Source organism: Anser brachyrhynchus (genome assembly GCF_964034855.1).
Source record: "Anser brachyrhynchus genome assembly, chromosome: 6".
Lineage (NCBI taxonomy): Eukaryota > Metazoa > Chordata > Aves > Anseriformes > Anatidae > Anser > Anser brachyrhynchus.
This window is the reverse complement of record NC_137700.1, coordinates 34,732,806-34,749,653: the sequence shown is the minus strand read 5'-3', so window position 1 is coordinate 34,749,653 and position 16,848 is coordinate 34,732,806. Positions and strand designations below refer to the sequence as shown.

Genomic DNA, 16,848 nt, shown 5'->3' with positions numbered 1-16,848 from the left:
AATCTCAGCTACATGCTCAAAATCCCCCTGGGAGCCCCACCAGCCCCACAGCGTGCAGGATGCTGGTGGGGGTGTTCCCTTGATGTACCCACTCCCAAGGCTTTGCCGTGCCCCAAAAGGCAGCGGGACACCCACGCCACCTCCAGCAGTATGGCAAAGCAAGAGCATCCCAGACCTTGCACTCAGCTGGGACAGAGCCAGAATGTCAAGTGTCACAGCACCCAGTTGCTCTCGGCAGATCAAAAGATTCCTGTCTGTATTCTAAATGAGATCTGTGGACTCTGCAATTAAGCACTCTGGGGCACTAATTTCTCTGATCGGGCATGGGCACCCATAGAAACATACCAGGCTAAAACCCTAGCCAGCGTTTGCAAAATTAGAAAGCTGAAGGGAATAGCAGTAAGCTCAGCAGGGACAAGAAGTGTTAATTTTGTGTTGGTAAGTGGGAATTACAAGAAATGGAAAATAAATAAAAATGCAAATTCAAAGTAATAAAAAAGCACAATTAAAAGAAACAGCCAGCATACTTTCCTGTATCAGAAAGAAATGCAATTATCATCACAGAATAGGCTTTTCTAATATTTTTCATATCAGTAATTTTTGTGTTTTATTTAGTGCATTATAAAATTTGGAGAAATATTACAATCTCTCCAGTAAGTCAATGTTTCATTATTTAAAGATATGAGGGGAAGAGAGATTTATAAAAACTTCAGCCTACAAAACAAGATTATGCTTTCCTTTCTAACTGGAAAGATAGTGCCAATAAGTGCTGAACTCACCAGCATCAGGAACCATCAGCAAGATGCTCTCACTAAACATGGAGACACAGCATAAGCAGCTAAATCCAACCTGGGTTTAGAGGAAATAGATTTGGTGATGAGTGGAAGGATGAGGGGCACCTGGGCACTCGAGGTTGCCCAGCTGACCCCAGTACTTCAGCCCGTAACGAAGCAGCACTGACTGAGAGCAGATGCATCCTGCCCTCTTTAATTTGGGGCTGGGATGCATAAGTCAGCAGTGGCTGTGTAAAGGCCAGCACTGTTGTGATGTGCTCAGCTCCAGCAGTCTGCACGACCCAGCTCAGACACTGTGTGTTTTGCCAAGGAACCAGCAGTGATTTGCTGTGGTCATCCCCGTAATGGCTGAGCAGCACTTGGAAAGGAAAGGGAAGGGCTGGGAGGTGATCACCAGCTCAGGGTAAGGCATAACAATCCCAGTTTCCAAAGCCCCTCTTCCTTTTAATACAGGCTGTGATGGTTTAATGATGAATGCTCACACAACATCCGACCTCGTTCCTAAAAATGAAATAGAAAAAAGAAAAATTAAAAGAAGAAACATCTCTCCTTTCACCTTCCTCTCATTCCTTTAATAATTTTGCAAAATTAAGCCAAATGTGCTGATTATTTTCCACGTGCATTAATCATAGCCAAATCACGTTAGCAAAGGAAAATGCACAGCCTGCTGTTTCCTCTCAGCACCCTCCTCACCCTGCACTCAGAATAGTCTCAGCCTGGAGGGCATCCTGCCGGTGCAATTAACAGTGTGAAATGGGGAAGGGGAGGAGATGGGAAGATGGAGGAAAAAGAACTTTTCTTAAAACTTAGGCACAGCTTTGGGCTTAGCAGAGCAAGCAAGCAAAACCTTAAGAACATCCTGCTTTTTTCTCAGCTCATGAAGTCCAAGCAGGTGCGTGAGCAACTGCTGTCATCTTCTGCACTCTTACTGTAGTCCCTGTCCAGAGCTGCACTCCAAACTTACATGTCCAAACATTAGGTGCATGAGAAATACCTGCCAAGCTTTGCACGTTTTCAGATGTTTTTGTGCTTATTTAAATATTCTGGAAAGGCTTAATAAATTATAAAAAGCTGCAAATGGTCAGCCTCTCATGGTAGATTGGGATGGAGCCCACCAGGACAAGAAGTAGGAGGAAAGCAGGTTATTCCCTCCTTGACGGGGTTTCTCTCTGCCAGCTTGGCAGCTCTGCAGAACCAGCATCCCCCAGCAAGCTGGCCAGAAGGTTCCTTCACCACCAACCAAGAGAAAGTGACTGCTCCAAGTGATTCAACTCGCCTTCGTGCCAGCTTCTGAGGCTGAATCCCTCCAGCCCTGGATTGACTGGTCACGTCACTAAAGAGGTTCCCAGACCACCTTGTGGGAAGCCGTGGAAGAGCATCGCCAGCTTGGACTGGATGCTGGAGACAAAGTGAAACTGCACGTGTCTAATTTAGTGCTCTGTCACATTTCAGGCTTGATTTGGCCATCACCACAGGGAGGCAGCTTGTGCTACCAAGCAAAGAATGAAGCACAAACCTTGATCCTCAGCCTACTAACTCCTCCAAAGCATGGCCCTGCAAGCTCTCCTCCCCAGCAGCTGCTGCATCAACCAAGAATGGTTCTGCCAAGAAGATTGAAAAAAAAAAATCAAAAGAAAGCAGATATGAAGTGGAGATAACCTGGCAGGAAGGATTTGGTGACAAGGCCAGGAAGTAAGCAGTTAGTGCAGGGTTATTTCCAGATGCACTGTGATCATGCCATACATTAAAAAGCTGTGACGTGCATAAAGATGAGCAAACATTTGCCTCCAAAGTCAGCTGCTTCGTGCGTAGATACAGCCACTGTAGATAAACCCACTCTTGGGAGCAGGTTTCTACTCCTTGCCTTTGCAGAACAGGGCTAGACAGTAGGGATCCAGAAGAGGGGAAACCTAGAGCTCAAGTAAAAAGCCATCAAAGGCTCCTAATGCACCTGAGCATCCAGAAACACACACATTTCATGTGCCAGGGCAAAAAGGTTAAGATGTCATTGAATGTCTGAGAAAAACTGTGGCCACAACTTCTGGGTTCTTCCTAGGGAAGTGCAAAAGTCTCTCCTCATGCTGACAATGAGAAAGACAAAAACAGGGCCTCGCAGGTGCTTCTGATGAAGGATGTTCCTCTTCCTCCAGCCTGGAAATCCAGATTCTCGTAAGAATCAGGCCAGCATTAGGTAAGCAACATGGCCTGAAAGCTCAGGCTCGCAATTGTTTTGTTCTCTGGGAATACAGAGACACACAGCAATCTGCTGTGACAGCAGGTGGTTTGAAGAGTATTTACTGAAAGATGGATTTTCCTCCCCACCATGCCCCAAGCAACACAGCTGGGCAAAACAAAGTGATCACAAAAATTACACATAGTGACAGAAGCAAAACATGTCACCAGAAAAATGCCTTCTGGTGCTGGTTTGTTGTTTTTGTGGGGGCATCCCAGTTGGGTTCTGAAAAGCTCCCAGCACTCCCTTCAGTTATTTCTCTGTTTTAAACAGCTTGAAGAAATATCGCAGCTTTCTTCCTATGACAGTGATCGGGCGTGTTTCTGGGTGAAAGGACTCTTCAGAAATGAGGATTTCTCTTGATATCCAGCTCACGGGACATGGCATGTTCCAGCTTACAGGGTCTATTTAAGTCCCGTGAGGGTTAATATGTTCCTGGGCGAGCCAGCTGGGAGACCTGCCAGGCACCACAGAGGGTGCTCTGAGCTGCCAAGGTGAAGAGCCTGCCTTGTTCACCCCACTCAACCCAAGGGACTCGATGGCCCTCCCTGTGCCGCCTTACATCTCCCTTGCTCTTCTGCATCATACCAAAGGATTTGTGTAATGGTCTAACGAAGGTGAGACCCCTACAAAGCCCCTCGGGACGTGCAGCTGACACCCGCTGACCTCCTCTTAGATCACACATTGCTGACCGCTGATGCGATCCGGACCTCTTGGTCCCACCGTGACATCACCCGTGCTTTCACACAGTCGGAGGCAGATGAGCTGAATCTCACCAGGCAGGTCCGAGACAGATTTTTCCCTGTGGAGCCGTACTCTGCGCAGACAAGTCCTTTGGGGAAGCCCCCAGTGCCACACGATGTGCGTGCTCTGCAGGCTGGTGGCCTCAGCACCCTCTTGTCACCGCGCTCTCCATGCTCTGGTGGTAAAGGTAGCAGGCAGGACTTGCCCTGACACACTGAGAAGATGAGGTGAAACCATCAGACCTGCGTGGAAAAGCATGTAATCTATTTTCAAATAAAATGCACTCATGCTCATCAGCTCCAAAGGAAAAAAATCCCCTGTAAGATCTTAGGAGGAGGCCCAGAGGACTTTGTGATCACTGCTTGGAAAGGGCAAAGCTGGAGCAGAGATTAATATTATATTAGTGAGAGGTTTAGATGGAAAACACTCCGAGACTACTTGCATGCTGTCTGAGTTACCACCAAGGAGTACCCTGCAGGTTTTCAATCATTCTCAGGGCTTTGGCACCAGCATCTCTGTTTACAACCTGGATTCACTCTGAACACAGTGTTCGCCGAAGCTGTTGGAACTGCTGGCTTGAGAAAGAAACTGCTTGGGAAGCTGAGGCAAAGAAATACATGAAAAGGAGGGAAAAGCCGCCTCGTTGCTTCTGGGAGTCTCAGAAACCATGCCAGAGAGGGAAGGATGGCAAAAAATTAGTGTAAGGGGTTGAACAGAAAGAGAGCTCTGATCTTGCCTCACTTGCAAGTATTTTTCCTTCTTCTCCTTCTGTGATGTCACTCCTGCTTTAACAAATAATGATAATAATTAAAAAAAAAAAAATTAACAGCATGCAACTCTTTTCCTTAGAAACCCTTGCACATTCTCAAGATGGCTGCCAGCACAGCAACGTGGGAACCTGCAATTCAGCTGCCCCTGGGCAAACCCTGCCCACCTGCGTTTCTCTCCAAAGCTGACAGCTTTGGATTGTGACCACCCCTGCCTCTGGGTGCCTGCAAGCACGTCCCCTGCCACGGTGAGAGGTTGCCTTCCCTTCTCCTCTGAAGTGGCAGGCCGTGTTAGGCTGCTCGGAATCACATTTGGTTCTCATTTTCTAGGAGACATCCAAGATAATATTTTTAGAAGAAGCTATACTGGTATTTGCAAAAAATAGCCTTCTTTGCTTTTATCCCAAATGGGGTCTTTTCCAAGTTTCTTTTCCTACTTTAGTCATATTTTTAAAGCTGTTTGCATTAGACAATCCGATCCTGGAAGAGCATTAATCAGACTCTCCGTGGGCTCCAGTTGCATGTGTGTCAGATGGCAAAAATACAATCAGCTCAGCCGTAACCTAATTTTCTTACCGAGTGGATGAAGCCCCAAGCCGAGGGCCATATATGGGTGATGGCGAGATCAGTCAGCGTTCGCGTGGTGCCGCTGACATCCCTGCATCAAGAGGAGCCGCTTCCCGAGGCCTGCCCGCCACGGCGGGTACCTGTCCCTTAAGCCACCACGGCTCAGCCTCGTGCAGCCCATCGGACGGAAAGGGGAGCCACCAGCAGGACCCCCAGTGCCAGGTGCTGACCTGCCCTCCCGGCTCTGTGATCTGGGGGCACTCAGCAACCTGTCTGGGGAACCGTTTTCTCTGCTTGGCTACGTTTTCAGCTCTGCTGAAAGCCTGGCAGGGCGAGAGGGAAGAGATCCCTGCCGGCAACCGAGCTGGAGGCAGTTCAGCAGCATGGAGATGAGCGACAGAAACAAAGACAGGTTTCGTGGGTTTTTTTTAAGAAGATTCCTGGAAAAAGGGCCTGGGTTAAGGAGGTGCTGCAGCAGCAGCCAGTGGCAAGGCGAGCTGGGGGGGGCTCGTGTCTGCGCTGAGCTTTGGGCAGCCTACATCCACAGGAACAGGAGCGCAGAAAAAGGCAGGGAGTCACTGGGCTGGGCTCCCTCCCCACGTGTCTGCAGGTGCCCACACAGGTCCTGCAGTGTGGGGAGGCCCACGGGTCCATCACTGCTCTGGTGATGCTGAAGGCACTGGGGATGCCCCTGCCCCAAGCAAGGACCATCTCCATGGGCCATGTCAGGGCTCCCTTCCCCACCACGGCAGGTACAGATGTGGATCCCACTGGGATGTCGGGCATATTTTTAAAGTAAGCTTAGTGTACCCAAACCCAAGTACATACCAGCTAAAATGCTGCCATAGGATGGGATAGCGGAAAAAGAAGGGAGCTATTCCTTCCATAAAGGGCCAAACACCAACACTGAAAGTATGGGCAGTGAAAGGAACACATCCCAGCCCATCCCCTTCCAGCACCCTGGGCTGTCTGCTCGGGGGGCGCCAGCTCCCCCGGGCACAGGACAAGCTGCTCTGAGGTCCCCGATGAGGGAGGTGGCAGAGAGCCCCTATGCAGGTGTCATGGCCAGGAGCAGAGGTGCCAGGAGGGCAGAGCTTATGCCCTTGGGGCTCAGGATCTTCATCTCAGACCTAAATCAGTTTTATGCCACCAAAATTCCCTCCAGACACGTACAGGCTCAGAAAACTCAGGCTGAGAAAGAGTTTGGGAATAATCTAATCCAGCCTCTTGCCCCAGCAGACCAGCTCTAAATCTTTGCCATCTGACCTTCTGCAAAATGGGGCCCAGCGTGGGTGCTGGGCTTGAAGATCAGAGACTTCAACAGGGCCTTGTCAATTTACTCCTGCTGGGGAACTGGCCCCAGCCACTCAAAGTCCCCTTAAGAGCTCAGACAGCTCCCACAAGCTAAGCACATCCTACTCTTTCTATTCCTCGCATGCCCTTTTCACACCGACCTGTGCAGATCACCCGCTGTGGCACGTAAAGGGACATTTCTATCTGAGGTGAGACACATGAGACCTCACAGACCTGGTCCTACCCCCGTGTCAGCCACACGGAGGTGGCACGACCCTGAGCGTGGTGTAAGCACGGTCAGACACGACCCAGCAAAAGATGGAGCAGACCTGGTAAAGGTGCCTTTAGGACAAAAATCCTATATATCCCCCTCCTGCTCTAAGTGCCTGGAGAGAGGCCCCGGCTGCCCAAGCCTGCTAACCCAACGTGCTTTAAGTCGCATGAAAAATTCTAAATAATTTAACTAAGTAAGTAGCCTTGTGCAAACAAATGAAACCCTATCTGCTGCTGCAGGAGCAGAGTGGATTTGTCACTCTAGGTTATAAAGCAATGCCAGGCTCTTACAGATAAAGCAGCATGCTGCAATATTTATAAGATATCTGAACGTGGTTTATAAATGTGACATGAATTCCTCTCTCTTCTATAGGGAACCGTACTGAACTGCCAGCACATGGGTAGGCAGCACCATCAGCTCCAAAGGGACCTTTGGTTTGCCCAAACCACGAGCCCTTTTTTCAGTCTCTGCTCACTGGCAGGTGTATTTTGGCACAGGAGACTGTTTCTGGTTAATATCTACCCCCAAAGCCCAGCAGCTGATTTCTGGCAGCTCCATGCAGAGGCCCGGGCAGGGTGAAGGTAGGGATCACAGTCCTAATACCTCCAAAGGCGATAAACCACCCACAAAAACAAGGCACGCCCTGACCAAAGGAGACCTGTGCAGAGCCACGGAGGGAGAGGCAAAGCTCACGTTCATCAAGAAAAATAGTCAATCAATAATCCAACCAGCACCAGCTGAGCAGCGTGGAAGGTGCTGGGGCAGGCTTCAAGGGGCCCATGCCTAATTTACAAGACCATATTTGCAGTTCACAATGAATTTCTGGGTATTCTGGTTTATTGCTGGCTTGTTCAAAGTGTGCTGCAAGCAAAAATCCAGGGCTGAGAGCTCAGTTTTGTTGTGGTTTTCTTCCTCCGATCTGACAAAGAGGGAAATGCCAACTGCATTAAGCTTTATTACGTTTTCTTCCCCAATTAAGCCACAACCACCCACGCAGGAGGACCTTTCCTGGGGACCTGCTAGCTGGCAGCGATGCCACCAAGAGCAGCGCAGCCGTTCAAGTGACCACTTCACAGTCCTGCAATGAGATCACCAGCAACCACAGGGGAAAAAAATGCCCAGTGCATGTCCCAGGATTTCTTAACTTATGGAGAAGTCCCTTCCCCACGAAGCCTCCTTGCTGGTTCAACACAGACTTGGCAGGAGAGCAGAGTGCCAGCCAGCATTTCGGGGCTCAGTAGGCCCAGAAGAAGGACTGCCACATTCCCACGCAGGCTGATAGAAAGAGGGGCCCAGAGTAATTTAATCCCCATCTGCAGATGATGCTCCCATGCAGCTTGGGTCTTTGAACACTCTCTGGTGCTCAGAAGATGTTCTAGCATTACTGCCCACACAAACATCCACTGGGGCTGCTATCTGGGGGAAAGAGGGAGCTAAATATTTAATTCCAGTCTCTTTCATCAAATATTTAATCTATTTAATATTAATTAAATCTTGGTCTGAATAAACAACAGCTAAAAATTCACCTCTTCCTCCAAACATCTGATAACGTGAACGTGACAGTTCATGACATTCCAACTGAGACGGCAATTAAAATAAGGGTTTTTTCCATCTTTACAGCCCCAGTTGTTGCAATTGCAATGGCAGGTTGTTGGCCTCAGGTTTACACCAACCATTATCCCCACAAACACACACTCCCAGACAATGCTGCATCCCCAGCCACAGGAATCCATGAATCCAAGGTGATGGGAACAGGCCAGGAATGGGCACTTCTGGGGACGATGAGTGAGGGCTAAAATAGGAACAGATCGTTTCCACCATGAAGGATTGAAGCCAATTAACACCGGGCCATGAAGGCAGCTGCCACCGTTGCACCTGCAACTAGCACCTTACTTTATGGCAGGAAACCCTGCTTGGACCAAGCCCCACTCCTACCTGTCACACCAGCCAGAACTCATTTTCTAATTAGCCCCCGGTAGAGCCAGCAATGATGAAGGATTGCCCTGCACACAGCACCGCTTACCTTGCTTTCCTCAGCGCACAGCCCGTTTAGCAGGGCAGCACTGAGCACTTCTGTTCGTCTCTGCTGAGCTGTTTTAAAGGCATCTCACCCAGACGATGAGCGGCGGTGATGAAAGCAATTATGTTGCTCTTCAAAATGTATTGGAAGCATCTTCATCATCCTGAGGCAGCAGTGCTGAAGCCCTGATGGCAGTAAATCCTTCAGTGTGAGCAAGTCAGGTCATTCAGTTTATACTGGTTATTTTAGCTGTTCTAGCCCCACAAAATCTGGGGCTTAAAAGCCAGTCTTTGAGAATAATAAGTGCTGGATTGATTTTAAGTAACTTTTCTTAAAGTTTAATCTTTTGTGCTTGGGTTGCTGGTCAAACCCACGACCAAGGGGATCAGAAGCATCTGCTTCACCCCATTACCTGCAGCAGGCTCCTACCTCCCAGCACCTCTGCATTTGGGGCGTGAGGAAGCCCCACAGCCCAGCAGCTTGATGGACAAGAGGGAAGTGCTGGGAGGGCGACCAGGACCCCGCTCAAGCAGGACCCTGCACAGCCATGCCTGCACCAGCGGCAAGCTCCTTCGGGCAAACCCAGCTCCAGGAGCCATCCCAGGTCACATACCTGCTTCATGTGGAGGTGCCCCATAACTCGTGTACCCCTGTGGGGTAACCGTGAGGTGAGGGGCATGGATCAGCATCACTGCAGCCGACCCTGCATGCTTGGGTCTGGAACAGGAGTCATTTGTCCACATTTTCCTGATGGCAAAAGTCATCCCAGTGATAAAAGGCCAGAAATTCAGCATTTCACTCTTTAAAGACATTTGGTCGATGCAGCAAAGCAGAAGGTTGGCTGCAGTGTTTTCAATATTGATCTGTACATTTACTTTTTTTAGTCAGGGAGCTTTTCAGTAGCACCTTAAGGTTGCAAGCTTCACACAAATGCTTTGCAGCAACTCCAAGCATGCAGCTGAAGGCAAAGCAGCCTTCAGCAGGCATTACTTTGTCAGAAATGTCCAGTGGTGGCTTTCTTTTTTTCTGTGGAGACCAATTGAAAAACAAAGAGGAAAAAGGCCACAAAGTCACAGCCCAGCAAAGCACAAGTGTTTCGACCAGCAAAGGAGCAATCAATTCTCTCATGTAGAATTTGATTTAAAACAAATGTTTCTCATTTCTGGGAGTAAACCTTACAGCAAGCAGGTCACACAGCTCTGGAGGACTGCAGGGCTACTCCTGCAAATGCAATGCCCTGGCTGGCCTTGAACCGATACAGGCCAAATGCTGCAAGAATGGCACACAGGGAAGTGGGGATGTTTAGATCAGCTCACCTCAACTCCTGGTGAACCTCATTTACCCCATAACTCTTGCATTCAACTCAAAACACGTTTTTGAAAACCATCCAGACCTCCTGACACAGAGCGCTGCTGAAGGGAAACACATGTTAGTGGAATTTCCCTGTTCGCACAGAAGGCACCACTGGCCTCATGAAGTCCCTGAAGATCCATCGATCCCCAAGGCTCCCTGGAAGGGTCCTTGCTCCTCCATGTTCCCTAAAATCTGCTGCTGGCCACTGTCAGAGCCATGGCAGGAGAGCAGAACCTCAGACCCATCCCAGCATGGATGGTCAATACGGAACTGACCACCACACTGACAGACTATCCCAGAGCCAGCTTAAGCAGTTTGAAGCCAGTTTTAGCCAGCAAGTTTATGCCTTTACTGGTAGACATATATGCCCCTGCTCAAGTGAAAGAGATGCCTTCTTGCTCTGTTTTCTTGTTTGTCCTCACATTGCTTTGTTGGATTTTGCGTGCTGTAACCCACCTCACCTCCCTGTATGCCTGGCCATGAGATGTTGCCCTCACACACTGGTGGGCTCCTGTGGGAAATCAGCACTCCTGTGAGATGGCTCCAATGCCAAGAAAGGCCCCTGAGAAGGAAGGAATATTGAACGACCAGCTGAAACATCAGCATCTCCATTCAACACCTCCCACCATCCCGTACCCCACGGCAGCAGGTCTCCTCCTCTGCTTGAGACAAACCTCATGCTCAGGTCAAAGCAGTTCAGAAAATCCAGGAATGGCACAAAGCAGGAGAAAAGCCAAAAGCTGTCTCTGTATCACCAGGGCACTGCACAGCAGAAATAAAGTGCCTAGGCCCAGCTCCCTCCTCACGCAGAGAAGCCCAAAGCCATGGCTCTGCTGGGCCAAGTGGCCGTCCACCTCCTATGTGGGCCCACGCAGGGGTCTCTGCTGTGCTCTGCCCCTGGGACTGGCCAGGCTCAGGAGCCACAGTGCAATCCGAGGAAACATGATTTAAGGCACTCCCCCACAGCTGTAATTTCACCTTGTCTTCCTGGGGCTCAGACTACAGCCCTCGCAGTTCACAGGGGAGTCAGGATCTGCTCGTGGAGCATTTGTGAGTTGATCGATGCTCTCTGCTGACCCTGCTCTCTCCTCACTCCATTTCTACCACCGCAAGGAAGGCACAGCAGCAGCAGCTACGGATACCTGGCACATCACAGAGACGTTACCACGACCAGCTGCACAGTGAGGTCCAGAGCAGAAGCAGTGCCACAGCTCCACGCAGAGCTGTCTGCCAGGGCACTGGCTGTAATCAAGGAGCAATCTCTGCAATCTTTGAACTTTTCCAGCAGTGAGAGACCAGGGAATATTCAGAAATAAAATAATATGGAGAGCCTCAGCTGAGGAGAGCCTCCAGGCTGCGCCACTGCTGGGCCGGCCACCCAACCCAAGAGGGACATCGTGGGGCACCAAGCCCTGGGCGACAGGGTGCTGGGTGGGGGGACACCCACAGCATGGCACAACTGAGGGACATGGGGTGAAACCCACAGGGGCTCCCCCAGGCCTGCAAAACACATGGTCTGTGAGCAGAGTGACTGGGGCCAAGCCCATCCCTCCTTGGACCACCCTGAAAAAGGCTCTCGGTGTGACCAGTTCCTTGTGTCCCAGGGAATGGGGGCAAAACCCCACGGAAATAAATGTGAATGCCAGCAGGATGAGGGGTCAGGGACAAGCCCTGAGCAGGCTGTCATCAGGCTCTGCAAGGACAACCCTGCTGCTCCTGCTGATCGCCCATGGGGACATCTGGGGACACTTGCCATGCCAGGCCTCCTCCTCATGGCTGCACATCCATGTCCCTGAGCTGGCACCTTCTCTGCCCCCGCACGGTTAACATTCCAGCCCCGACATAAAAGGTTATTAAAAAACAACCACAGCTCATTACATCCCATAATGTGGCATTTGCATGGGAATGAGCCGGAGCGCTGATGCTGCTTTCTCCAAACTGAGGGAGGAATGTGGGAGAGGGAAAACGAAGGGCCAGGCACTGGGACCGGGCCTGTGCTGCAGGGCCCCAACCCCTCAGCAAGATGTGGGGCAGGCTCAACATTTACCTCAACGTTTACCACCACACAGGGAGAAGAGCGGTGGTTTCACCCCAAAAACAGCATGACACGGCCCACAAGACCCCTGCATCTCAGACATGCCCCCCTTTAGCAGGCAGAAAGGGCCCGGGACAGAGCTGAAACCAAAAAGACCAACAGCTCAGGGAAATGAAACACAAAAACGAGTCAGAAGATAGCAAAGGCAGCAGGACGGTGGAAATTCAGACACCGGCCACAGGGACGGGCAGGCAGCTCCATGCCAGATGCAGGGAGTCACTGTCCCCGCCTAACATAGCCCCTGGGGTATTTTATTGGGCTGGGCTGAACTGTGAGGACATGGGGTATTGGGAGGGACACGACCCCAAAAGCACATTGCTTTTATCTTTGATGGAAACTGGGAACATTGCTTTTATCTTTGATGGAAAACTAGGAATAATCAGCCATGTTTCAGTTGTGCACAGCTTCACCGACAGCCCGTCAAAGCCACAGCCCCCACCCCCAAACCCACCAAAATATGCTCTTGTCTGTGCTAGAGACTCGGACATGAGGACAGCAGAGAGCCATAGGGATGAGGAAGGCACCGACCCCTACATCTCCCCTGGGTCTACTTTGGAAAACCCCCCAAGGCCACCAGAGGGGACAGCAGGACACCCTGCCTCCATCAAGCCCTCCTGGCCTGCAAAGGCCACCACTCTGGGCGGGTGGGCACTCCCGCATATAGCAAGGAGTACTGCCTTCCACCCCGAGCACTTCTAATCCCATCTGCAACCTAATTATCACAAAAAAAAAATCAACAAAAGACCTACAAAAACTGCACCAGCCTGGCATTCCCAGTGAGGGCCAGGCTGCATTTCCAAGGAGCAAATCACACCTAACCTCTTTCCTTTAAGAAGCACGTGAATGCTCTTACCGGGGCATGAAAAGGGGGGGGAAAGAACAAGAAACATCAAGGACTCATTTGTTATTCTGCCCTTGCGCAATGAAGCGAGCCATTGTTCCCTACCTGGGGTAAAAACGTCTTTCAGAAACCGCCAGTGCTTTTCCCAACGCGCTCTTGAAAAAAAATGTCAAGACCAAAGCTGCCGGAGAATCGGTGAACAGCTGGAAAAAATTACAGCTAACAGATTATTCAGAGGGTTTTCACACTTGATCTGTAAACGTTCTTTTATTTAATAAAAATAATCATCCATTATAGCAACTTCTGCTTGTGTTTTCTGTTGGTTTGTTTTACAGTAAAGCACAGTTTATTTATTTGCTTTCCTCACGTCTTGAGGATTCAACTCTGAAAATGCAAGTGAATGTAAACATTGCTCTCCAGGTCCCAGGATGCAGCCGGGCACCCTCAGAGTTAATTACAAAGCCAAAGAGAGAGCAAAATCAACAAAACACTTCCAAAAGTAAAAAGGTATTGTTTTAAAGTCTCTTCCTTGCACCACAAAATTCCAGAGAAGGCAAATTCATCCGATACAAGAGACTTAAACTTGGCTTTCTCAAACAATTTCTACGATTTGTCAGCACTTGATAAAGCTATTTTCATAACATTTAAACTCTTGCCAATGCATTTACTGTGATATATCAAGAATTTTTTTTTCCTTTCAGTATTCTCCATAAATTTCTTCATGGCACAAAGATGTTACATTTGTTCTGTTCATTATTTTTTTCTTTTTAATTTTTATTTTGTAGCAGAAAAAGCTGAAAGACATTTCAGGAAAGGAGTGTAAAAGCAGTAATAACTCTCTCTCCTGCTCCAATCTCACAATATGTACACATTTCTTTAAATAAAAAAAAAATAATAATACATTATAAAATACAGGGGAAAGTGTCAGTAAGTTTCCCATTTCAGGGTTTTGCCCTGTGTAAGACTGAAAGAGGGATGCTTCAGTATTTCCTAGGAAAGGTGAGTCTGGCATATTAAAAACTTAACTCTCCTCCGTTAATTCAGAAAGTTGGAACCACCTCTGCAAACAAACCCCCTCTGCTTCTCCAGGAAACCCAGCAGGATTTAAAACATCAAAAAAAAAATCAATACAAACAAGATAGCATGATATACAGAGCCCTGATATTTGCTATGAAATGTTATCTATTTACAGTTGGAGGTGGGGGAAGTAGTGTGTTAGTGCTGAACACGTTTCATCACTGCAGTGTGGTATAATATCAGGCGAGATTAACTCGCTGGGAGCTTGGCTGGGTCCCAAGCCTCGCACGGCGTGAGAAGGAGCCCACCTCGCAGCCCCCCAGGACTGCATGGCAAAGCCACCACTCCTCGGCTCTGCTCTACCTCCTAACGGCTGGGAAGTTCCCAGCTCAGCTGTATCATAGCACGGGCAACACAAAAATTAAATACAATCAGGTATGACACCAAAAGAAAAAAAAAAAAGAAAAAAGCCAGTCTGGCAAGATGTGTGATACTAAGCTCTGTAGTAAAAAAAAAAAAAAAAAAAACAGACAAACAAAAAAACAGGACGGACATCGGAAATTTTGGTAACGTCAGACTGATGGGTAGGGGAAATGGCTCTAATTTTTCAGTGGTTTTGAGTTTTCGGAGGGTGGGAAGAGAGGGACTTTTAAGGTATCAAAGATAATTAAAGCATTCACAGTTTCAAAGCTGCTTGCCTTACAAAACTTAAGACATTCAGATTCAGGGATACAATACTGTGTTTTACACGGGGGGGTAATATTAATTACATATACAATACAACGAAATAAAAAAGCCGACACCTCTGGGGTGGCATACTCCCTCTTTGTTGTTCATCTCATGGAGCTGCACGGAGCTTGTCTTTAAAGAGTCAAACTGAGCAGTCATGAAAATATCCACTGAGAGACTCTGGCAAAAGAAAAAAAAAAAACTAACAAAGTAAACCAAGCAAGTCAAAAGCCATCCTCCCCTGGAAAGCCGAATGCCACGGCTCGGACTTCCACTTGCCTGCTGCTCCTCGCTGCTGCTGTCTGGCGTGTCGATAGGCTCGTCTCAGGTTTTGAGGGTTTCCTACTCACAGGCTGAAGGAAACCATCCCATGCAAGCACAGCCCAAGGGAGCCATGCCTTACACTCCTACAAAGTCTTGAATGATTAGTCCTGCCCAAACCAGGGGGTCCTTCAAACAATCCTTTTCCTCTCTATTCTGCAGAGGATCCTTTTGAAGGCCCGCCTGAAGTCATGGTTGAAAATTGTATAGATGACGGGGTTCAAGGAGCTATTGCAGTAACCGAACCAGAAGAAGAACTTGAAGAGGGTTTCGGGCACGGAGCAGCTCCTGCAGACGGCAGTCAGTGTGTAGGTGAAGAAGAAGGGGAACCAGCAGATGACAAAGACACCGATCACCACTGCCAGCACAAAGGTGAAGCGCTTCTCCCGGTTCTGCCTGCCCCTCCACCGGGACCCTTTGGTGGTCCTCTCCTCCTCCACCTTCCTGGGCAAACTGTCCCCAGGCTTAATCTGGCTCAGCTTAGTCTTGGCCTTTCCCCTTGATGGTCTCTCTGACTTCTTGGACTGGTTGTTGTCCTGGTGCTCGGAGGAGGAGGTCTCCTCCATGTCTATGCCATTGACCTCTCCCTCCTGCCCGTCGCCGCCTCCGGCCGCTTTCTCCCCGTTGAGCTGGGCTGTGGCCGGCAGGTCCTCCTTGTCGGCCAAGCCGTTCTGCTTCTTCTCGGGGCGCTCTGCCCGCTTGTTCGGCGGTACCCTGGTGCGCCTCTTGGCTATCTGATAGATGCGCACGTAGACCAGGATCATGATGAGGCAGGGGGCAAAGAAGGAGCCGATGCTAGAGGAGATGATGTACCACTTCTCGTCATTGATCTTGCACACCGCCACCCCCTGGTCTGCCTGCTGCCCGCTCTTCTTCTCGATGGAGATGAGCGGTGGGAAGGAGATGACGGCCGAGATGACCCAGACGATGAAGATGATGCACTTGATGCGGCGCGGGGTGCGCTTGAGGTTGTACTCGATGGCTTGCGTGATGGACCAGTAGCGGTCCAGGCTGATGGCACACAAATGCACGATGGAGGAGGTGCAGAAGAGCACGTCCAAGGCCAGGTAGATCTCACACCACACCTTGCCGAAGTACCAGTACCCCATCATCTCGTTCGCCAGGGAGAAGGGGATGACCAGCGTGGCCACCAGGATGTCGGCCGAGGCTAAAGACACCAGGAAGAGGTTCTGGGGCGCCTTGAGCGCCCGGCTGGTGAAGACGGCGATGATGACCAGGACGTTCCCGAAGACGGTGAAGAGCATGAGCAAGCCCGCCAGGCTGATGAGGGTGACGGTGGTGTGCAGGGGGTACGGCATGCCCCATCCCGGCCCGGCCCCGCTGTCGTTGAAGCTCCCGTTGGCCGCGGGAGGCGGGTAGCCCTCCTCCTCCCCCAGCTGCCGCTGGTACTCCATGGAGGAGAAGAAGTGGCCCCTCTCCGTGAACGGGCGCTCCCGGTTAAACATCAACCCCGGCTGCTCGGCGGCCCTCGCCCTTCGCCCCCAGCCCCAACCCGGGGGGGCTCCGCGCTCCTAGGGCGCCGCGGCCGGGGCCGGGGCCGCTCGGGGGGCGCCGGGGGGGCGCGGGGGGCCGCGGCTCATGCCGGGCGCTGCCGGCGGAGGGCAAGCGGAGCGGGGCCGGGGCTGCAGCCGGCGGCGGCTGCCGTGCTTCGCCCGCCTGCCGGCCCCTTTATAGCCCCGGATCAGGCCGGGGCTGCCGCGTCAGCCCCACGTGGGGAGGGAGCTGCCCCCGGTGCGCGCACACGGACACGGACACGCCGCGCACACGCGTGCTCCTCCC

General features: G+C 50.5%; 2 protein-coding genes across 2 annotated transcripts in view; both read right to left on the bottom strand.

Annotated features, from left to right (window-relative positions):
• The window catches only part of LOC308197237 (uncharacterized protein), a 62,089-nt gene extending 58,731 nt beyond the window's left edge, over positions 1-3,358 (bottom strand). The window contains exon 1 of the mRNA XM_080597403.1: positions 780-3,358. The gene's annotated coding sequence lies outside the window, so the exon portion shown is untranslated. The remainder of the gene's footprint in view (positions 1-779) is intronic.
• Positions 3,359-13,229: 9,871 nt separating this feature from the next.
• On the bottom strand, positions 13,230-16,848 carry ADRA2A (adrenoceptor alpha 2A). Its single transcript, XM_080597402.1, has 2 exons — positions 15,007-16,848; positions 13,230-14,907 (listed from the first exon to the last, which is right to left on the bottom strand). The coding sequence occupies exon 1, from the start codon at positions 16,512-16,514 to the stop codon at positions 15,180-15,182; it is 1,335 nt and encodes a 444-aa protein (XP_080453528.1). The 5' UTR covers positions 16,515-16,848; the 3' UTR covers positions 13,230-14,907; positions 15,007-15,179.

Coding starts and splice junctions, on each gene's coding strand:
- ADRA2A (XM_080597402.1), bottom strand. CDS start 16,514: ATGTTTAACCGGGAGCGCCCGTTCACGGAGAGGGGCCACTTCTTCTCC.